The 22,891-nt window shown below is 47.2% G+C and overlaps 1 protein-coding gene across 2 annotated transcripts; it reads left to right on the forward strand.

The window, feature by feature from the left end:
* The first annotated feature begins 1,320 nt into the window (after nucleotides 1–1,320).
* On the forward strand, nucleotides 1,321–20,865 carry echs1 (enoyl CoA hydratase, short chain, 1, mitochondrial). Of its 2 annotated transcripts, XM_060854095.1 has the most exons (8): nucleotides 1,321–1,463; nucleotides 4,043–4,240; nucleotides 7,179–7,306; nucleotides 12,736–12,835; nucleotides 16,343–16,447; nucleotides 18,023–18,142; nucleotides 20,083–20,150; nucleotides 20,236–20,865. In XM_060854095.1, exons 1-8 carry the CDS (start codon nucleotides 1,379–1,381, stop codon nucleotides 20,299–20,301), a joined length of 870 nt encoding a protein of 289 aa, XP_060710078.1. In that variant the 5' UTR covers nucleotides 1,321–1,378; the 3' UTR covers nucleotides 20,302–20,865. The 2 variants fall into 2 exon arrangements, with proteins under 2 accessions (XP_060710078.1, XP_060710079.1); XM_060854096.1 differs by lacking the exon at nucleotides 16,343–16,447.
* Nucleotides 20,866–22,891: the final 2,026 nt, after the last annotated feature.

Consider the following 22,891-nt stretch of genomic DNA (forward strand, 5'->3'; position numbering starts at 1 on the left):
ACATTTTTATTAATTGTTACCCACCAAAAGAGAGCTGACTCCAAGCCTGCTACAATCTGGTTACGAGCCTTGAACTCATCTGGTACCCCCCCCAGGGACTCCTATAGAATCGAGATAAATCCTGTCATCGAAAGTAGTGTCTAACAGTGATCTCTTACCCCTTCCCTTTTTCCCTACTATCTTTTCCTTCTCAAATGCCAGGGTAAATGGAATTGCCAATTGTACAATTGCACATATCCCTCTCCAATCCGGAGGGAGGGTGGGTCTCAATATTTTGTCTCCACAGTACCATCACAGATCCGCTCGGGGAACCTTTAGTGCTGAGTAGTTCCCTCCCTTCTCCGTTTTGGTAACATTTTTAATCTCTGTACATAATTTCAGCTCCCCCAAATCTCTAGACCGACTTGTACCTCGTCTACGCACACACAACGTGTGATTTCCAACTGCAGCGGAAAATGTGGGGGGAACTTTTGCACCTTTCTTCTCCAAGGGAGGGAGCATCAGAGATAGGGAGGTATAATTCCTATCATTCCATGCAGTCTCATCCTGATACAGGGCTATCATATATTTCATGCCCTTCCTGTCTCACTTCCACCCGAGCGGAAAGGGAACCACCTGGGCCACTGGCCTACCGGAGGCACATGCATAGCAATTGCTATTGTTCAGACTTTTTACAGTATACTTTACCCATTCAACCCAGGCATTTGCATCCCCGAACCCAGTTTCTATTTCGATAGTCTGTTTCAAGTCCTCTACCTCTATAATTTTTACTACTTTAGGATCATGGGGAGGAGTGAAAGGTTGTATCTCATTATCCAGTAGTTCCGCCCATTTTCCCTGTCCAACTTCATTCAAAAACAACAGCCCAAGAAATTCTTCCCATTTGCTTTCATTTCTATCCCAAATGTTTAATTTAATTGTATCTCATAGGTGCCCCCCCCCCTCTCAGAATTGCTTCGTGCCATGTGGTTTTCTTTATTGTCAGGTTACACTTTTTATCGGGACAAGTTATACTCCAACAGTACCAGGTTATAGTCTAACAGGTTTATTTGCATTCACTAGCTTTCGGAGCGCTGCTCCTTCATCTGGGGGCTGTCTCTGTGACAACAGTGTTGGCAAAGTATTTGCATTACGGTGAGATTCCTAATTCAGCGACCATTCAACATGCTTTGCTGGATAAATTCTCCTGTCGCTGTTAAAATGCGCTGACTCTAGAGCTCCCGCAGGGAAACATGAATGAATGGGATGGGTCTGTTAGGGAGCGTCAATCATTGATGTTGCAGCCCCAGATCGGGTGATTGACAGCTCCCGGGGAGGGTGGTGCATCGGCCTATCGCGATAGCTGGGTGCAGAGGCACAGGGGGATCCCACTCCGAGCATGGCGAAAATGTCCTTTCTGTGCGGGGCGGCTGCGTTATCTCTCCGTGCCTCCAGGTGTATTGCAGTCAGAGCGTACAGCGCAGGTAAGCTCTGCACCTCTCCCGGTGCTGCACGGGGTGAGGAACCCTGTGCAAACCCAACCTCGGGGCCTTCTGCCTAGCTCAGGGGGGAAGGACGGTGAATGCAAACTGCGAGTGACCTTTGAAAACTTGAGGAATGTGCATGACGATGCAAATGCACCGCCGACCCTCTCTGCAGCCTGTTTAATAGGAATTAGTAAATTAGCCTTTTAGTAAAATTGCCTTGCACCCGTTTACAACGAGCTCCCTGGTTTGTTATTGATGTGTTTTGTTTTAAATCAAATTGAAAATAAATGTGCACCAGTTGCTTTAAACCATCTCTTTACACACCACCTCCCCTCTCTCCCCCCCAACAAAAAGAAATGATCATTTTTAATGTTGTCCCTGTTCCTGCAACTAGGCCTGGCTTTTATTAAGGATCAGTGTCTGAATGAGGCTTTAACTCATTCAAACCCAACCACTTGCAGAAAGTGAATGAGGGGGATACTGGGGCAGACAGAACCACACTTTGCTATCATTCGCTGTTGGGGGCCAGTTTATTTTTGCTGAGGGAGTAGCCCACAGCTGCGACAAGAGGTGTAAAACCTGCACCCACACCTCCCCCTGTCCAAGGCCCCACAGCACCTTCCACATCCAGCTGAGATTTTCCTGCACATCCAAACACCTCATCTACTGTGTCCGTTGGTCTCGATGTGGTCTCCTCTACATTGGGGAGACAGGACGCGAACTCACGGAATGTTTCAGGGAACGCCTCTGAGACACACCACCATCTTGTGGCCAACCACTTCAACTCCTCCAAGGACATGCAAGTCTTGGGCACCTCCACTGCCAAATCCTAGCCATCTGACGCCTGGAGGAAGAACACCTCATCTTCTGCCTTGGGACCCACCAATCACATGGTATCAACATCGATTTCAACAGTTTCCTCATCTCTGCTCCCCTTTCCTTATCCCAGATCTAACCTTCCAACTCAGCACCGCCCTCATGACCTGTTCCACCTGTCCATCTTCCTTCCTGCCTATCCACTTCACCCTCCTCTCTGACCTATTCCTACCATCCCTCACCTTCATCTACACGAAGGTAGATGCCCATCTTCATCTACATCTTCATGCCTTACCCCCCCAGCCCCACCCCTCACCCTCCTATTTATCTCTCAGCACTCAGGTTCCAATTAGACTGATTTGGTACAGAGATGAAAGAGTTTCTTGAGAGGCCTTCTGTTTAAATGTAAACAGATGAGACATCAGACCAAAATGGTCATGTTTTAGAAGTGACCTGTATAATGAAAGACGAATGGCCAATCCTGGAAACTGACGTTAAGCCGAGCAGTTCAGTCCAGTACTAGTTTGGGAGTTCAGCTGTGGGCTGTGTGGAAACAAGTTGCTAGACTCTGTCTCCTTCTGTTCTTCCAACTTTGACCTGTAAACCTTTGTTTCATTTTTAGTGTGTTTAAGGGGTTTGCTTATTGGGACTGTGGCGCAGATTCGGAACAGCATAATTAAGTCTAGTTTGGACAGACTGAGTTCTTGTAAGGATTCTTTATTCTGTTCTTTGTGTTTCAATGTGTAATTCTGTGAATAAATTTTTGTCTGTTTTAAAACCTGGTTAAAAGCTGGAAACTTAGCTAACTTACTCTGGGTAATTTTCACTCTACGCTTATTGAACTAAATTGCAAAGAATATTTTGAGTGGTCTGGCCTAGTCCATAACAATTTTGAACACCATTAAGGTAGCAAGTAAAAGGTTTGTTATGTTCCTCAGAAAATCATCTGCCCCCATTATGGGCTAATCCTGTGAAATGCATTCATCGATTAACTGTATGAATTAATATGTTACATTGATATATCTACATTTTTTCACAGCCCCTGCTGATTGAGTTCTGGGAAACTATGTAAAAAAAACAGGAATGCCACTTAGATTCACGATGATGAGCAACTTATTTTTACTGAGTGTTTTGGGAACACAATCTTCGAATATGTTTAACGCAGAGGATGACAGATTTCTAATTATCCGTGACATGCAGAGGAATAGGGATGGGATGGGTAAAAGGCATTGAAGTGTTCAATCAGTCATGATGGGATTGAATGGATGAAATAGCCTACTGCTATTTCCATGTTTATACAGGGCGACCCAGTATCCATGGGCCCGATTTCTGTGATTTCAGTCACCCACGGTTTACCACAGCCCAAACATATTATAGGGAACATTCCAGAACCAGGGGGCTGCTGGGAAGATAAATTTCCCATTTAAATGAATGAGATTGCTACCATCTGTGGTTTCGGGTTCCTGCGATAGGTCTTGGACCATACCCCTCATAGGTACAGGGGGGCTACTGTATTCTGGTAATGAAAGCGTGAATGAATGCGGATCCATCAACTATCATACGCTGGTCAGCATTCTTGGAAATTAACCAATGATCGAAGTAGAATAGTTAAAGAGAGAAAAATAAAAAGTTCCTTTTGTGGGTGATTTCTGTTTGTTTTGGAGTATAAATCCATAGCTGTTCTGCTTAACCTCCGATGTTTTACTGTCTGTTCGGAAGTTATTCATTAACATGCTCCGCCTTGTCAATCTCACGTCAAGGTGGCCAGTACCAACATCTACTTGTGGAGAAAAAGGGTGAGCAGCAGAACGTGGGCTTTATCCAGCTGAACCGGCCAAAGGCCTTGAATGCGTTGTGTGACGTACTGATGAAGGAACTCAATCAGGCACTGGACTTGTTTGAAGATGACCCTACAGTTGGAGCCATTGTCCTGACAGGAAGTGAAAAGGCATTTGCAGGCAGGTATCTCACCGCATGTTCACTGGTGAGCTCCAAAACAGGCTGTTGTCTGTTTTCCAACATGGTGCAACGTTTTTGGAAAAGCAGGGATTAATAGATAAGGAAAAAAGAACTCTGATCCATATCGTTCCCCTTTTCTCATTGTGCTACTTAGATGACACCAACATCATGGAGTTGATGACTGAGTATAGAGATGGAGCTCCTCTATTTAATAAGAAATCCAAACGAAAGGGTGGAAAACCTCAAAGTTGGAATGATTTGGAAATCCTAGATTTGAAGCTATCAGCTCCTCCGCAGTTTCAGATTCCTCATGTACTGTATCCTTAGGCTTAAGAAGAGAAAAACAATTATAAATTAGATTCACCCCATTCCCTTTTATCCACGGCAGCTTTACATATTGACTTGAATAGATCCAAACTTTCAGTGTCTATTCTGACTTGGACTGCCCACCATGTCTGTGCTGATTTACAATAGCTCTCAGTCCACCAGGGCCTAGATTTGAAAGTCTTCGTCCTTGATCCTTCCATGGCCTCATCTCTTTCTATTTCTGAATTTTTTTCAGCTACAACCCTTTGAAATATTTTAGATTTTCATCCAAAAAGATGGCTATGACAAGTTTTAAGTAATCCCCTCTATTAATCTATTTGCGTCCATCTCGTGCGCTCTCACACTCTCTCTCTCAAGCTCTCTCACACACTCTCTCTCTCTCTCTCTCTCACTCTGGCACGCGCTCTCTCTCTCTCACTCTGGCGTGCGCTCTCGCTCTCTCTCTCTCTCACTCTGGCACGCGCTCTCTCTCTCTCACTCTGGCGTGCGCTCTCGCTCTCTTTCTCTCTCACTCTGGCGCGCGCTCTCGCTCTCTTTCTCTCTCACTCTGGCGCGTGCACACTCTGTCATGCCAGTGCACATACAGTCGCTTTGGCTCGCGATTTCTCTCGCTTTGGTATGTGCTCTCTCACTGTGGCATGCCGCACTTTCACTGCGGCGCGCGCTTTCTCTCACTGCAGCGTGCACACTCTGTGGCTCTCTCTCTCGCTGCGGCGCGCTCTTGCTCTCGCTGCGGCGCGCTCTTGCTCTCGCTGCGGCGCGCTCTTGCTCTCGCTGCGGCGCGCTCTTGCTCTCGCTGCGGCGCGCTCTTGCTCTCGCTGCGGCGCGCACTATTTCGCTGCGGCGGGATCGCTCTCACACTGCGGCGGGATCGCCCTCTCTCTGACTGCGGCGCGCCCTCTCTCTGACTGCGGCGCGCCCTCTCTCTGACTGCGGCGCGCCCTCTCTCTGACTGCGGCGCGCCCTCTCTCTGACTGCGGCGCGCCCTCTCTCTGACTGCGGCGTGCCCTCTCTCACTGCGGTGCACTCTCTCACTGCGGTGCACTCTCTCACTGCGGTGCACTCTCTCACTGCGGTGCACTCTTCTGTGCTGCGCGCGATATTTCACTACGGCGGGATCTCTCTCACTGCGGCGCGCTGTCTTTCACTGCGGCATGATCTCACTGTAGCGCTCTCGCTGTGGCGCGCTCTCTCTGACTGCGGCGCGCCCTCTCTCACTGCGGCATGATCTCACTGTAGCGCTCTCTGACTGCGGCGCGCCCTCTCTGACTGCGGCGCGCCCTCTCTGACTGCGGCGCGCCCTCTCTGACTGCGGCATGATCTCCCTGTAGCGCTCTCACTGCGGCGCGCGAACTCTCGCTGCGGCATGTTCTCTCACTGTAGCGCTCTCTCTGACTGCGGCGCGCTCTCTCTGACTGCGGCGCGCTCTCTCTGACTGCGGCGCGCCCTCTCTCACTGTGGCATGATCTCACTGTAGCGCTCTCGCTGCGGCGCGCGCGCTCTCACTGCGGCGCGAACTCTCGCTGCGGCATGTTCTCTCACTGTAGCGCTCTCGCTGCGGCGCGCCCTCTCTCACTGCGGCATGATCTCACTGTAGCGCTCTCGCTGCGGCGCGCTCTCTCTGACTGCGGCGCGCCCTCTCTCACTGCGGCATGATCTCACTGTAACGCTCTCTGACTGCGGCGCGCTCTCTCTGACTGCGGCGCGCTCTCTCTGACTGCGGCATGATCTCACTGTAGCGCTCTCGCTGCGGCGCGCGCTCTCACTGCGGCGCGAACTCTCGCTGCGGCATGTTCTCTCACTGTAGCGCTCTCGCTGCGGCGCGCTCTCTCTCGCTGCGGCGCGCCCTCTCTCACTGTGGCATGATCTCACTGTAGCGCTCTCGCTGCGGCGCGCGCGCTCTCACTGCGGCGCGAACTCTCGCTGCGGCATGTTCTCTCACTGTAGCGCTCTCGCTGCGGCGCGCCCTCTCTCACTGTGGCATGATCTCACTGTAGCGCTCTCGCTGCGGCGCGCTCTCTCTGACTGCGGCGCGCCCTCTCTCACTGCGGCATGATCTCACTGTAACGCTCTCGCTGCGGCGCGCTCTCTCTGACTGCGGCGCGCTCTCTCTGACTGCGGCATGATCTCACTGTAGCGCTCTCGCTGCGGCGCGCTCTCTCTCGCTGCGGCGCGCTCTCTCTCGCTGCGGCGCGCGCTCTCACTGCGGCGCGAACTCTCGCTGCGGCATGTTCTCTCACTGTAGCGCTCTCGCTGCGGCGCGCTCTCTCTCGCTGCGGTGCGCTCTCTCACTGTAGCGCTGTCTCTCACAGCGGCACGCTCTCTCTCACAGCGGCATGATCTCTCACTGTAGCTCTCTCACTCTGGCGCACTCTCTCTCTCTCACTCTGGCGCGCTCTCTCTCTCTCTCACTCTGGCGCACGCTCTCTCATTCCAGCCCGCTCTCTCGCTCATGCGCTCTCTCTCTCCCTCTGTCAATGCTGAATGAAACCTGACTAGCCAGCTGTTTGATCTCCTGTGTCTTTTGTTGCCCCACAGTTAGAGATGCTACATAAATGCAAGGATTTATTGTATTTTGCATCCGTATTTTAACGACTGTTTCTTCTCCAGCTGGTGCTGATATCAAGGAAATGGAGAAGAAAACTTTCCAGGAGTGTTACGCTGGGAATTTCCTTTCCCATTGGAACCACGTGGCGAGTGTAAAAAAGCCGGTGATTGCTGCAGTGAACGGCTACGCTGTAGGTACTAGCTGAGGGTCTGTACTTAACACGTGGAGCTTGTGGAATGTGGGTCTGTTTTGGAATGTGTTTGAGCACATTGAAATGTGACTGTGAGGCCAGCTTATCTCATTCCCTACCCAGACTCCAATCTCGAGCCACATCGTAACAGATATTAAAGATTAACGGGGAGAGTTTCTTCAGACAATCCCCTGCGGGGATAGTTTACCCTGGTCACATTTGTCATTTTTAGTTGGATGAGGTGACTAGATGGTTGTGGGAAACAAACTATCTCAGATTAGGAAAGCTTGTGTCTGTATTTCTGTGCACCAGGTACAGGATTATTTCCTGGATTGCTACTTGGTTGATTTCACCCCTCGCCCCTCACCCCTCGCCCCGCACCCCTCGCCCTGCACCCCTCGCCTCTCGCCCTGCACCCCTCGCCCTGCACCCCTCGCCTCTCGCCCTGCACCCCTCACCTCTCGCCCTGCACCCCTCACCCCTCGCCCTGCACCCCTCGCCCTGCACCCCTCGCCCTGCACCCCTCACCCTGCACCCCTCACCCTGCACCCCTCACCCTGCACCCCTCACCCTGCACCCTCACCTCGCACCCCTCACCTCTCGCCCCTCACCTCTCGCCCCGCACCCCTCGCCTCTCACCCCTCGCCCTGCACCTCTCGCCTCTCGCCCCTCGCCTCTCGCCCCGCACCTCTCGCCCCGCGCCCCTCACCTCTCGCCCCTCACCTCTCGCCCCGCACCCCTCACCCTGCACCCCTCACCCTGCACCCCTCACCTCTCGCCCCGCGCCCCTCGCCTCTCGCCCCGCGCCCCTCGCCCCGCGCCCCTCACCTCTCGCCCCGCGCCCCTCACCTCTCGCCCCGCGCCCCTCACCTCTCGCCCCGCGCCCCTCACCTCTCGCCCCGCGCCCCTCACCTCTCGCCCCGCGCCCCTCACCTCTCGCCCCGCGCCCCTCACCTCTCGCCCCGCGCCCCTCACCTCTCGCCCCGCGCCCCTCACCTCTCGCCCCGCGCCCCTCACCTCTCGCCTCTCGCCCCGCGCCCCTCACCTCTCATCTCGCCCCGCGCCCCTCACCTCTCGCCCCTCGCCCCGCGCCCCTCACCTCTCGCCTCTCGCCCCGCGCCCCTCACCTCTCGCCCCTGCACCTCTCGCCCCGCGCCCCTCACCTCTCGCCCCTCGCCTCTCGCCCCGCACCTCTCGCCCCGCGCCCCTCACCTCTCGCCCCTCACCTCTCGCCCCGCACCCCTCACCCTGCACCCCTCACCTCTCGCCCCGCGCCCCTCACCTCTCGCCCCGCGCCCCTCGCCCCGCGCCCCTCGCCCCGCGCCCCTCGCCCCGCGCCCCGCGCCCCTCGCCCCGCGCCCCTCACCTCTCGCCCCGCGCCCCTCACCTCTCGCCCCGCGCCCCTCACCTCTCGCCCCGCGCCCCTCACCTCTCGCCCCGCGCCCCTCGCCCCGCGCCCCTCACCTCTCGCCCCGCGCCCCTCACCTCTCGCCTCTCGCCCCGCGCCCCTCACCTCTCATCTCGCCCCGCGCCCCTCACCTCTCGCCCCGCGCCCCGCGCCCCTCACCTCTCGCCTCTCGCCCCGCGCCCCTCACCTCTCGCCCCTGCACCTCTCGCCCCGCGCCCCTCACCTCTCGCCCCGCGCCCCTCACCTCTCGCCCCTGCACCCCTCACCTCTCATCTCGCCCCTCACCCCTCGCCCCGCGCCCCTCGCCCCGCGCCCCTCACCTCTCGCCCCGCACCCCTCGCCCCGCGCCCCTCACCTCTCGCCTCTCGCCCCGCGCCCCTCACCTCTCGCCCCTGCACCTCTCGCCCCGCGCCCCTCACCTCTCGCCCCGCGCCCCTCACCTCTCGCCCCGCACGCCTCACCTCTCATCTCGCCCCTCACCTCATGTCGCTCACCTCCCGCCCCGTCATCCCTCACCTCATGTCACACCTCCCTCACACCTCACCTCGTGTGCTGTTTCTCTGGGAGTTGGGCTAGAGGGCTGAGATGTAGCTGGGTTTTATGCCTGATCTCTTAGCAGCTTCCTTCTAATCAAAAACATCCACGTCACGTTTTGAAGCGCCAATCCTTCCAATCGGGTACCAGAACAGCTTCCCTTCTCCTTGATTGATCTGAGCAGGAGCCATTGTCTACGTGACTGTAGAATGTTCAGTCAATTAGTTTTAGCAACTCAGTCTTTCTGTACGAACTCCCACACTTTGCTGCCCTGCCCACTGACATGTACAGTTGTAAACATCCACGCTAAGTATTGCATCAACACTCCACTATGGAGTCTGACCTGTGATCAAGATATCAGACAAATGTAAGTGGTCAGTCTTAGCTGTCAGGGTAATAACATATTTGCACTCAGTGCTACTTCACTGCTTCATTTGTAGATCTGTGCTCTCTGTTATAACTCAGTCCATCAGCTCTGAAATTCACCTTTGGGATTTCATCTGACTAATGTTTGATGTATTCATTTGAATCTCCTCTCCCTGTATTCTCACTGATTGAACGAATCTGGTATAATAGCAGAAGGTGGGATTTCAGATCAAGCTTAGTTCAGTGATGTCACATGGGTCCATTCCATGGTCTTTTCCAACTTAATGAATTTCTCTATTATTATAGAATAATATTATTATTATAGAATAAAATAATTTTGATGCTCATCCTACAATTTGGCAACATTCATAATCACAACATAATTTTTTAACCACAGATTGAAGAATAAAATAAAATTTTTAATGTGTTTCCCCAAACAAAGACAGTGTCGTAACTGTACCGGCCATATCCCCGAGAGTGATCCGTTACCTGCAAAAATCTATAACATGTTCAGCTTTCTTTTAGTTTTCAACTGTTCCAGTATATAAAGAAAGCAAAGCTGCGGTCTTAAACAAGATAAAGTTAATTGAATGTAAAACTTGTGGTGAAAGAAGTAAAAGTGATCAGGTTTTCAGCTTTAACAAAGGCACATGCAATGGTAAATAGTTGAGATGGATAAGAGGTACTTATGAAAGTAAGAGCAGTCTGTCAGAATGTTGCAGGTCTATTTCTCGCCCAAAGGTTCTCTTTCCAAAGTGAATTGGTTGAAGACTTGAAAACTGAATTCAGAGACTGCCCGAGCTTCCGTAGTTGGAACAATCTGTCTAAACCCATCAGGACCATGGGAGAGTGAGGGAGGGCCTTTTCTTCCTCAATAGTTCTTGCAGATTGCTGGATTGTTCTGAAGAGCAGCCCTGGGTTCTGTATGCTTTTCTTGTGCTACAAATGACTGAGAACTTTCTGACTGATGTCTCTTTCCATTCTTCCCAAGAGAAATTGTACAAGATGGTTACTCACAGCCGATTTATTCTGCAAAAGATAAATATTTTAAAACAAACCAAGCTTTCTAAATACGGAGGAACCTCGATTATCCAAACGTCAGTTATCTGAATTTCAGATTATCTGAACAAGATCGCAAGATACTGATTCTTGGCAAACATTGTGTTATTTGAACATTCAATTATTTGAATAAAATACTCCCTGCCTCTGTCGTTTGGATAATTGAGGTTCCTCTGTAGACAGCATCGTTTGAAAGGTCTTAAAACACACAGCAAAGGGAAGTTTCATCTATTATCCAACACCAACGCTTTACCGTGTTTCAGATCTGAAGTAACCATCTTTCTGTATCAAATCTTTAAGTCTGACTTAACTTAATGAGTATTCACAAAACTGAAATCTTAGACTTTCTCAATCTTTTAACAATCTTCCAATGTTTAGGTTAACGCTCCTGTTGTGGAGGTTTCACCAGGTATTTGGCCTCTCACCACCAGGGACTCCGGTTCGAGTCCAGCCTTGTGTGGCCTTTCCATATTCTCCCTTGTGTCTCTGTTCTGCGTTCTTGCTGGGTGCACCGGTTTCCTCACCCGATCGTTTGGAGTATTGTGCACAGTTTTGGGCCCAATATCTCAGGAGGGATGTGTGTTCAGAGGAGGTTCACAAGAATGGTCTCAGAAACGAAAAGCTTAACATATAAGAAATGTTTGAGGACTCTGGGTCTGTACTCGGAGTTTAGAAGGAAGGGGGGCGGGGGGGCGGTCTAATTGAAACTTACAAAATACTGAATGGCCTGGACTGAGTGGATGTTGGGAAGATGTTTCCTTTGGTGGGAGAGACTTGGACCCAAGGGCACAGCCTTTAGGGTAAAGGGAAGACCTTTCAGAACGGAGATAAAGAATGTCTTCAGCCAGAGAGTGGGGAGTCTATGGAAGGCAGTGGAGGCCAGGTCATTGAGTACATGTAAGACGGAGATAGATAGGTTCTTGATTGTCAAGGGAGAAAGTGGGAAATTGGGGTTGAGCCATGATTGATAGGCTGAGCAGACTTGATGGGCTGAATGGCCTAACTTCTGCATCTATGTCTTATGGTCTTATGATCCACCGATGTGCAGGCTAGGTGGATTGGTCATTATAACCGTGGTCTTACGGGGATAGGATAGAGGACTGGTTCTTGATGGGATGCTCTTCCGAGGGTCTGTGCAGACTCAATGGCCTCTCACTTCACTGGAGGGATTCTGTGATAAGTGTTCACACAAACATAACTGAGCATTCACTGAACTGTTCTATACTTTGTTCTTGGAGCGAAAATGTGTATTTATTTCTGACCCAGTTAGGTGTTCACCCAAACTGCCCTAAAAGCTTTCAGTCTCTGGATTTTCTAAGCTAATGTCAATTTTTGCTTATTCTAAACAAAAGGCAAACTAACAGTTTTCAATGTTTATTCTCCCTGTTGTAAACCCCCACATTATGAACAATCTTCCATTAACATTCCAGGGGTTTGCTTATTCTCTGACATGAAGTGGATTATGATGAGGAGGTGCCGGTGATGGACTGCACTGGACAAAGTTAAAAATCATGCAACACCAGGTTATAGTCCAACAGCTTTATTTGGAAGCACTAGCTTTCGGAGCACTGCTCCTTCGTCAGGTGATTGTGGAGCAGGATCATAAGACACAGAATTTATAGCAAAAGTGTCATGCAATGAAATGGTATATTGAACAAACCTAAATTGCTATTAAGTCTTTCATCCCTTAGAATGGGTTGCAGGTTTCGGTTCATTAATATGTAAATCCCAGAATTTCTTTTAAGTTCTGGTTAAGATTATGGTTCTGCAAGGGCCCGTTGATTTTGTATGATTTTTTTTGTGTGTTTTACACCCTTCTCCAAAGTCACCAACACCCAGATGCCTCTAGTTTGAAACCCTGAAAATGATACTGATTTACAGATTTAAATCGCACATTTTCATCACATTTGTAACTAAACTTCGATTTTGGATAAAGCTTCAGGTTGTGTCCGGTTTTGAACTGATAGATGGTTCCGAAAATAAATGGTATCAAATTAAAATGTGCACTTAAAATGCTGGCGAAGTATTGAGAATGTAACGCTCGAATGTTTTTGTTGTGTAGCTCGGAGGAGGCTGTGAGTTGGCCATGATGTGCGACATCATTTACGCTGGAGAAAAGGCACAGTTTGGGCAACCAGAGATACTGTTGGGAACCATTCCTGGTAAATGTTCTGCACAGTATTATTAGTAGGTAAATGGTAAAGGTTTACTGTCAGGTGACAATTCTGAAATTGTACTGTAGTTTGACATTGTCTGCTTGTTGCTGCCTGTCAGCTTGAAGGTTTGTCCGTTCAGTGTTATAGGCAGGGTTTTGTTAAGATCATTTCATAATAAGCCTGGCAGCAAGTCACACACTATGTAGCGGGGACATGGATTGTTAACCACGGGGTACTACAAATCTGTCCACCAGTGGAGTTTTGGATCAACATTTGTGCAATTAACCCTCTGTCGGAGGGTCTTTCAGTCTGAAATGATTTCTCTCCACACTGCCAGACCTGCTGAGCTTTTCCAGTTATTTCTGTTTTTTTTTGTTTCTGGTTTCCAGCATCCGCAGTTCGTTCTTTGTAATTAAATTAGTTTGACTTAAACAATTACCAAGTATTTGCGGTAAAGCTTATGGAAGTGATTGATTTGCATGTTTATATTACTTTAGCAAATGAACATTTTACTGTTGCAGCCAGATATTTTTAGATTAGATTACTTACAGTGTGGAAACAGGCCCTTCGGCCCAACAAGTCCACACCAACCCGCTGAAGCGAAACCCACCCATACCTCTACCCCTACATTTGCCCCTTACCTAACACTACGGGCAATTTAGCATGGCCAATTCACCTAACCTGCACATCTTTGTGACTGTGGGAGGAAACCGGAGCACCCGGAGGAAACCCACGCAGACACGGGGAGAACGTGCAAACTCCACACAGTCAGTCCCTGAGGCGAGAGTTGAACCCGGGTCTCTGGCGGTGTGCTACCATGCCGCCCACCGTTTCTGTTGCTATCTGCTGCTGGGTGGATGTAATCATGTTCTGAAATCTGAGTAACCAGATGAGAAGTAAGTACTGAGAGTGTTATCTTCTTTGCTATGTCATTCACAACTAATATTCCAATTAGTCCCACATGCCTGCCCTTCCCCTACAGTCTGATTACAGTTGTATAAATGTTTCCATGTCAGGTACTTATCGACTTCTGTTTTGAAAGTTCCAATTGAATCGCTTTGGGAGAGTGCACTTCTGCAGGTTTTCGGACACAGATTAGTGGAAAATATAACTTTCTTAATTGCGTGATGTGACATCCATCCTTAGCTCCTATTACTTTCCTATTGTGTCATCTGTTCCACAGTTGACATTCTCCATCCGCCAACTATGTTTTCCAAATCATTTTAGAAAACAAATATTATTGCTGAGAAAAGAGGCACACTTACCATCACGAATGTCTCGGGACGAAGTCGCAAGAATATCAAATGTCAAAAGGAGCAGCAGTTTATGCTGTATGAGAAGAGGGATGCTGGTTGTTTGGCACATGCACCCTGGTGGAGACATTGCCATTGAGAATTCACCAGGGAACAGATCAACCAGCCATCGGGTCACATAGTCATAGAGATGTACAGCATGGAAACAGACCCTTCGGTCCAACCCGTCCATGCCGACCAGATATCCCAACCCAATCTAGTCCCACCTGCCAGCACCCGGCCCATATCCCTCCAAACCCTTCCTATTCACATACCCATCCAAATGCCTCTTATATGTTGCAATTGTACCAACCTCCACCACTTCCTCAGGCAGCTCATTCCATACACGTACCATCCTCTGCGTGGAAAATGTTGCCCCTTAGGTCCCTTTTATATCTTTCCCGTCTCACCCTAAACCTATGCCCTCCAGTTTTGGACTTCCTGACCCCAGGGAAAAGACTTATTTATCCTATCTATGCCCCTCATAATTTTGTAAACCTCTATAAGGTCACCCCTCAGCCTCTGACACTCCAGGGAAAACAGCCCCAGCCTGTTCAGCCTCTCCCTGTAGTTCAAATTCTCCAACCCTGGCAACATCCTTGTAAATCTTTTCTGAACCCTTTTAAGTTTCACAACATCTTTGCCTGGTTTGAATTTAAACAAAAGCTTGGGGGATAACAGTCCTCGAATGAGTGTAAAACAAAACATTTTGATGACATGTCTCTCTTTAGCAGCAATATTTAACTTTTGTATAACCAAGGAACAAAAAGGTCATATTCCTTGCAGTGGAGTTTTAGCTCTATACACACGCGAGATATAATGTTGCAATTTCAGCTCCTAAGGGAAAAGTCCATCTCAAAAGGATTGCGCTGGGAAGATGGAGCAGTAGTTTCCGATCCAAGCTTCTGTTAAGCAAAACTCCAACTAAGACTTCAGGACTGCTTAATTTATCACTCTTCCAATGGTGTTGAACTGATCAAAATAAGTATCTCTAAATCAATTAATTAAATGCCTCGTTCACCATCTCCTACTGTCTCAAAATTATTCCCAAGCTTTCCTTGGCTGTTCTCCATAGGGATACAGAAGGGAGCCATCTTACCCATATCGATCCAAAGACATCCAGGTGCCCTTTCTAATCTTGTCTTCCTGTATCTGGCTAACAAGTTACAGCACTTAAGGTTAAGTTCCAGGTTTTGTTAAGAGTTTCGGGTCTGTGACTCCACCACCAACACAAGCAGTGAATTCCAGACACTCACCACCTGATCGTTCTGCCTCTCAGCTTGAATCTATGACCCTTGGCTTTTGAACTGTCTGCCAAGGGAAGGCAAGTTCCTCCTGTCTCCTCTTATGTCTACCCCTCACAATGTTGTACCCCACAATCCTGTCACCCCTCAACCTTCAGTGTTCCAAGGAAAACGTTCACCTTTGCAATTTTATACAGAGTATAAGGTGAAATTACACCCGCTTCAGGCAGAAGGAGATCAGCTGCTGTCTATCTTAGCTATAACCTGGTATTTTAATACCACGGTAAGGTTTAACTCAAATACCATTTGGAGTTTGGAAGCAATAGTATTGTAAATGGCCCAATTTCAAAATGTATTGTTGAATGGGGCCGGGTGATCAGAAAAAGGCCATGCAGTTACATTGCTAATTCTAGTGGCTGGCCTGCATTTGGCTTCCACTGAGGGGCAGGTCTCACTTTTAAAATGCTCATTTGTTTTAAATCCTGTCATCACCTCATCCTTTCTTACCTCTGTTATCTTTCCACAACAATCTGAGATGTTGGCGTTCTTGGAATCCTGGGTGAAAGTGAGGACTGCAGATGCTGGAGATCAGAGTCTAGGTTAGAGCGGTGCTGGAAAAGCACAGCAGGTCAGGCAGCATCTGAGAAGCAGGAAAATCCATGTTTCAAGCGTCGATTTTCTAATCCTGGAATCTTAGCCTTTTGCCAATCCTCCCTCTTTATTGCTGCTTCAGCCAACAGGGTCCCAATTGAAAGTCCCCCCTCCCCCCCACCCTCGGTTCTCCATCTTCTTCCTCCTTACCTTAAAACCCAGTTGTTTGGTCATGTGACCCACTATCCCCTCATGTCACGCAGTGTTGAGCTTTGATTTACAAGGTTCGTGAGTTTCCCTGGGATCTTTCGTTTTGCTAAAGGTGCTGTGTTGCAGTGTAACTGGGCAGAGGTTGGGAAAACTGCAGTGTCATTTCTCTCTGGCAGGTTCTGGTGGTACACAGCGGTTAACTAAAGCAGTTGGGAAGTCACTCGCGATGGAAATGGTCCTCACTGGAGACAGGATTTCTGCACAGGAAGCAAAAGCAGCAGGTTGTTGGGTTATTGAAATGTCCTTCTGTTCTCCTCTCTGTCAACGCCAGGGCATTTGGGGAAGCAATTATACACCAACTCCTCATTCATTAGTGTGTCCCACTCTGTGACTCACATCCATGATCCAAGTCATCACCTTCAGTACGGAGGGAAATTTTATAAAGTGAGGCCTTGTCTGTATATTTGGGTGATGTAAACCATCTCTGTGTTATAGAGTCATAGAGATGTACAGCATGGAAACCCACCCAACTTGTCCTGCCGACCAAACATCATAAACTAAACTAATCCCATTTGCCAGTACTTGACGCATATCTCACTACAGGTAAAAAGTGAGGTCTGCAGATGCTGGAGATCAGAGCTGAGAATGTGTTGCTGGTTAAAGCACAGCAGGTTAGGCAGCATCCAAGGAACAGGAAATTCGACGTTTCGGGCCAGAGCCCTTCATCAGGAATGAGGAGAATTTCCTGTTCCTTGGATGCTGCCTAACCTGCTGTGCTTTAACCAGCAACACATTCTCAGCATATCTCACTACACCCTTCCTATTCATATACCCATCCAGATGCCTTTTAAATGTTGTAATTGTACCAGCCTCCACCACATCCTCAGGCAGCTCATTCCACACATGCACCACCCTCTGTATGAAAAGGTTGCCCCTTAGGTGCCTCTTTCTCCTCTCACCTTAAACCCTTGGACTTGCCTACCCTGGGAAAAAGACCTTGACTATTAATCATATCCATGCTTTTGTAAACCTCAGTAAGGTCACCCTTTAGCCTCTGCCGCTCCAGGAAGAGTAGCCTTCCCCGGCCCACGTTCGTTCCCAGCCGACACTAGTGGAATCCGATTATCCCCTGTTCCTGTTAGTGACTGTGGGACTTGCTGTGTGCAGGTTTGTCTGTCCGAGGGATTGCACTTTGGAAGAGTCACCATAGCTTGTGAAAGCTTTAGAATGTTGAGGGAATGGGAAAAGCCCTCAGTGCATGTTCTTTCTTACATAGACGTGAGCATCCAGAAATGGAGAGCTATCACTCACTAAGAAGAATCAAGTTAATCCAAATTCAGGAATATTTTTAATTAAAGATATGACTACAGTTCTGTTTTACAGTAAAGATTTTGAACATACAGAAAAAATGAGACCTTGCAGTATCCCTATTTTATTTAAAGCTGTCGGAATGTTTTCTTCATAAACCTTGAAATCAATTTGATTGATTTTTCACTGCATTTGTAATAAGTATATGTGACGTGTGGCTGAGCATCATCGTGACGACAATCATTCGAATCAGATTGATTTCAATATTTATGCTGAAAACACATTGGAGCTTAGCAGTGGTCTTCTCAAATGCAGTGAAGTTTGGGCTTTTGCAACAAATAGTCCACAATGAAAGGAGTGAAATTAATGCAAATTACAAGTACTTGTGATTTGGCCAGAAGAAATAATGGATGCAGTTGGTTCTGTCATTTTGTGACACACAATATGCAACTTTTGAGTTGATAGATGTACTCTTCAGTTCCCAAAGCTAAACTCCAACAGATTTACCTGGATACTAACACAGGACTGCTGGTTTCTGTTTCCAAAAGGGCTCGTTAGTAAAGTATATCCAGTCGCTGAAGTGGTGGAAGAAGCTATTAAATGTGGAGAGAAAATAGCGAGGAACTCAAAGCTTATTACAGCAATGGCGAAGGAAGCAGTCAATGGTGGTAAGCAGATTCATTCTTTACCCTCAGTCTTGTTCCGAGCAGCTATCTGTTTAGCAATGAGGTTTGAGACTTCTTTTACCAGACATCAGTCAATTCATAATATAGATTCATTACTTCCTGCTTAATGAATTAATGTTTCTGTATAATTTGCAGGGTTTGTTTAATATTGAGGTTTTAGAAACTGTGTTGTAGAAAGGCACAGTGCAATCTATTTATTTATTTCAGGGAATGATTGATAGTCTAGTTCCAGATTTGAGAAGAGTTACCTTGTATCTTTTGTGGGTACTCTCTGGCTTTCCTTTCAGATTATTTCAAAACCCTAATTTTTGACTCTATGCTTACTTTTTAAAAAAAAAACGAAATGATCTTTAGTTCAATTTATTCCTTTTGTTTCGAAATAATGTTGACTTTTTGGAAGCATTTCTCTGCCCCTCCAGCATACTGCACATCAAAACCTCACTTACTGTGAGCATTTTCAGCTTAGTGGGTGAATTGGATTGCCTGTGAGGTAAGGTTGGAGATAGACTTGCTTCACTCACTCTCTTCCCTGGTGCTTGGAGACCTGTAGTCTGCCCAGTGCATAGAACATAGAAACAAAAGTTCCATTCCGTTGTTGGTGTGCTTTGCCATTCTAGATCATGGCCAATTGTCTGTCTCAACATGACATTCCTGCGCCTTCCTCATGTCCCTTGGGAACTAAAAATCTATCAAACTCTATCCCGAACTTACTCAGTAACGGAGTTTCTGTGTTGGAGAAGATTCGCCAGCCTCTGTGTGAAGAGCAACCTCCTCATCTACGTCCTAAATGCCATGTCTTCTATTCTGAGACAGCGTCCCTTGTTTCTAGCCTCTACAACCAGAGGAGCATCCTTTCCGCATCTGCTGTCTGTCTCTTTAAGGATTTTTTTTATGTTTAAGTGAGATTGCCTCTCGTACTTCTAAACTCCAAAGAATACAGGGGGCCCAGTCATCTCCATCTCTCCACGTAGGACTGCTCACCATCTCAGGAATCAATCTGGTGGGCGTCAGCTGAATTTCCTCTCTGGCAGATATATACTTTCTGAGGCAAAGGGACCAGAACTGTACAGAATACTCCAGGTGTGGTCTCACCAGCATTCTGTACAATTGAAGCAAGATTTCTTTGCTGCTGTAATAAAAGGCAACACACTATTTTGATGTGGAGCTTTAGCTCTGGACTTGTTATTTCATTCAGTCCGTTGTCACAACCAATTCATTTTGTATTGAATGTTCTGAAGGATAACTATGATTAAAATAGAGACTGTGAATAAAACCGCCCCATCATAAACCCAACAAAAGATGATGGAGTTTAATGATTTTAATGTAAAATTGAGTTTGTTGTTGCATTAACATTCCAGTGCTTTCCTTAACCTTCTCTGTGTATAATTATTCAGGGATTTTTTTTGTAGATGTTTAAAAACACATATGTTGCCATCATCAGCAATCACTCAGATAGAATCCACCTAGAAAGTTCCGTGTCACTGGTCATGGGTTCTGTGGGTCTTCACATTGCAGATGAGTCCAATCCTACTTTTCCATAAATACGGAGCTTGGAGACCGAATCTGTTTAGTTACTTTGTGGTTAGCAAATTAAAACTGCCACATGCAAGAACAACAGCTCTTAAAATAACCCAGTGTTTCATGAAAACAAAAAGTGCTGGAGATCACAGCAGGTCAGGCAGCATCCAAGGAGAGAGAGCAAGCTAACATTTCGAGTCTGGATGACTCTTCATCAGAGCTTCATCAGCGAGATTCAACACGTTCGCTTGCTGTCTCTCCATGGATGGTGGCTGACTCGCTATGATTTCCAGCATTATTTGTTATCAGTTCAGATTCCAGCATCTGCAGTAATTTGCTCCTACCCAAATGTTTAGTGACCTTGATGCACTGTAGCTGCTTAACAGTTCGGTACTTTATTTCAGCTTTTGAATTGACATTGGCAGAAGGAAACCGATTGGAGAAGCGCTTGTTCCACTCGACATTTTGCACAGTAAGTATACAACATTCAATTCAAATAAACTGCACCCTCACTTACCAAGACTTCTCACTTACGCCATGTCAACTCTTTGTTTCAGATTGATCGGAAAGAAGGCATGAGTGCGTTTGTTGAAAAGCGGAAGGCTAATTTCACTGACCAGTGATTGTGTTCAGTTCTGAATTGTAATGTGAACCGAATTATCTCTCAGAAAGCTGGAAGTTGATAGAGCAAGATTTGAAGTTTTCAAAATGACGCACAATATTACAATAACAGGTTCTGATTCCAAATAGATACTTTATTTTAATGCCTCAGTATTTTCCTTTAGTTTTGTCAGGGTAACTGAGGGAGAAATGTTTTTAATCATTAGTGATATCTTTAAATCAACAGCCATTCTGTTACAGCTTCCACCTTCCACAAATCATTTCAGCTGTTTTTTTTCTTTTGTCAAGTAATTTTACTTCAGCTCATTTTTAAATGTTTTGTCACTGAGAAAGTAGATGTATCAATGTGTAGGGTTTGTGGACTGACATTTGCTACTGCAGCTAACAGCCTCAGGTCAACTCTGGATCAACTTGCATTGCATTGAAGTGCACCTACGAGATTATACAAAGGGTGAGCAGTTACTTCATGAGTGGGTTCTTTGTAAAGGGATGCGTTTTTAAGTCCTTGAGGAACAAGTAATAAAATATTAAAATAAAGGCAGTTTGCCCTTTGAGACTCTCCAGAAGCTTGAGTGTGACAATTTATGTTTTCAAAGGAGCTGACTAGAGATGGATCAAAAATTAGGTTTTGAGAAGGCATTAGAATCTGGGAAGAGATATCGCTGGTGGAGAGAGTTTCAGAATGTAGGGTCATGAAAGAATTGTGAACTTGAGAGAGAACTCTTGGATTTTGCTTCAACATTACCATTGTTATTCCCTTGGTTGTTAATTCCAGTAGTTGTTGAGAATGTGCACAAAGTTTTGCAGCCACTTGCTATCACAAACATTTTATGAATTTGTTTTCCCCACACTTTGCCAGAATTTTCCATTTTTCTTGTTTAAAGAGAAGCAAAGTGAAAATGTATCCTTACTTAAGGTTACTGTGTTTAAGCGTGTATTTTTCAGTCCAGCTATTTGCAGGTTAAAAGATGAAGAAACATTATTATCCATTCCCAGCAGCATGTCGAAAACCTTCTTAATACAGATACACAGTGTTGCTCATGAAGGAATGAAGGTCGCTCACTTAGTTTAATGGGGTTCTGCTCCAACCTGTCTTCTCAGTGCCTGTGAAAATGACCACTTGGTCAAGTCTACTGACAGTGTTGAAGGTTCTGTGAAACATTTGTTCAGGATCAGTAAGCACAATTGGCGAGGAGAAAAACCTTTTGAGGGATTGTGAAATGCCAATTGAGGGATTGTGAAAAAATTGACAATTCTTGGAAGCCGTACTGGGATTTATTTTGTGTTGGTGGAGGAGATGGACTATGAACGGGTTGAATCACAGCAGTTCAGACACTAGTCAGCAGCACACCAGCCTGTCTAAACACCTGCCACATTGTTTAGGTAATCATTGACGGGTATACATCATGACTTCATTGAGGTTGTCAAGCAGTGACACTTTCAGGAAGGACATTTTGGCACTGGAGCGTGTCCAGCGGAGATTCACATGGATGATCCCTGGAATGGTAGGCCTAACGTACAATGAACGGCTGCGGATCCTGGGATTGTAGGATCATCCATTTTCATACCTAACCTTGCCCTGTATGATAATCCTGCTGCCTCATCACCTAACTCTTCATTAATCTAAACTGTCTCTCCATCTCCCATTGTGTCCAATTAATTGTAGGAGTTTAGAAGGCTGAAGGGAGATCTAATAGAAACTTACAAGATAACGCGTGGCTTAGGGTGGATCTGGGAATTTGTTTCCTATAGGCGGGAGACTAGGATCTGTGGGCACAGCCTTAGAATTAGAGGGGGTCAATTTAGAATGGAAATGAGATATTTCCTCAGCCAGAGAGTGGTGGGCCTGTGGAATTCATTGCCACGAAGCGCAGAGGAGGCCAGGACTTTAAATGTCTTCAAGGCAAAGATTGACAAATTCTTGATCTCTCAGGGAATTAAGGGCTACAGGGAGAGTGTGGGTAAGTGGAATTAAAATGCCCATCAGCCATGTTTGAATAGTGGAGTGGATTTGATAGGCCAAATAGCCTTACTTCCACTCTTATGCCTTAAGGTCTTATTGTCATACACCATTGAGTTGGAGTCCTCCATTTTGGCTTTGCGGGAGAAGGGACTCCAGTACTGAATGAATCTAGGCAAGAAAATCTCTTGTTAGATAAACAAATGGTAATAAATCTCAGTTGGCATTTAACCATACGTAGCACCACCTGAACCCTATCTCCTCCTCCATCTTAATCCACTGCTGAAGCCCTTTAGTGGGGCAGTGGGTAGTGTCCCTATCCCAGTTTAAGGTCCTCCTGCTGCAGAATTGTGCTATAACATCTTTGTCCAGGTTGATTAGAAAAATAGGTTAAAAAGAATATAATCTGCTGCTTGTTCACTCACATTCTCCACTAATCCTATGCTTTCTTGACCAACCTGCCATTCTCTGTCTTTTATAAACCCCAACTTGGTTAAAACCTTTTCATACATAACCTTGCCCTGTATGATAATCCTGCTGCCTCATCACCTGACTCTTCATTAATCTAAACTGTCTCTCCATCTCTCATTGTGTCCAATTAATAAGTGCTATTCTCGTCTTCAAATCCTTCT

Source organism: Hemiscyllium ocellatum, chromosome 43 (genome assembly GCF_020745735.1).
Source record: "Hemiscyllium ocellatum isolate sHemOce1 chromosome 43, sHemOce1.pat.X.cur, whole genome shotgun sequence".
In the NCBI taxonomy this organism is placed as follows: domain Eukaryota; kingdom Metazoa; phylum Chordata; class Chondrichthyes; order Orectolobiformes; family Hemiscylliidae; genus Hemiscyllium; species Hemiscyllium ocellatum.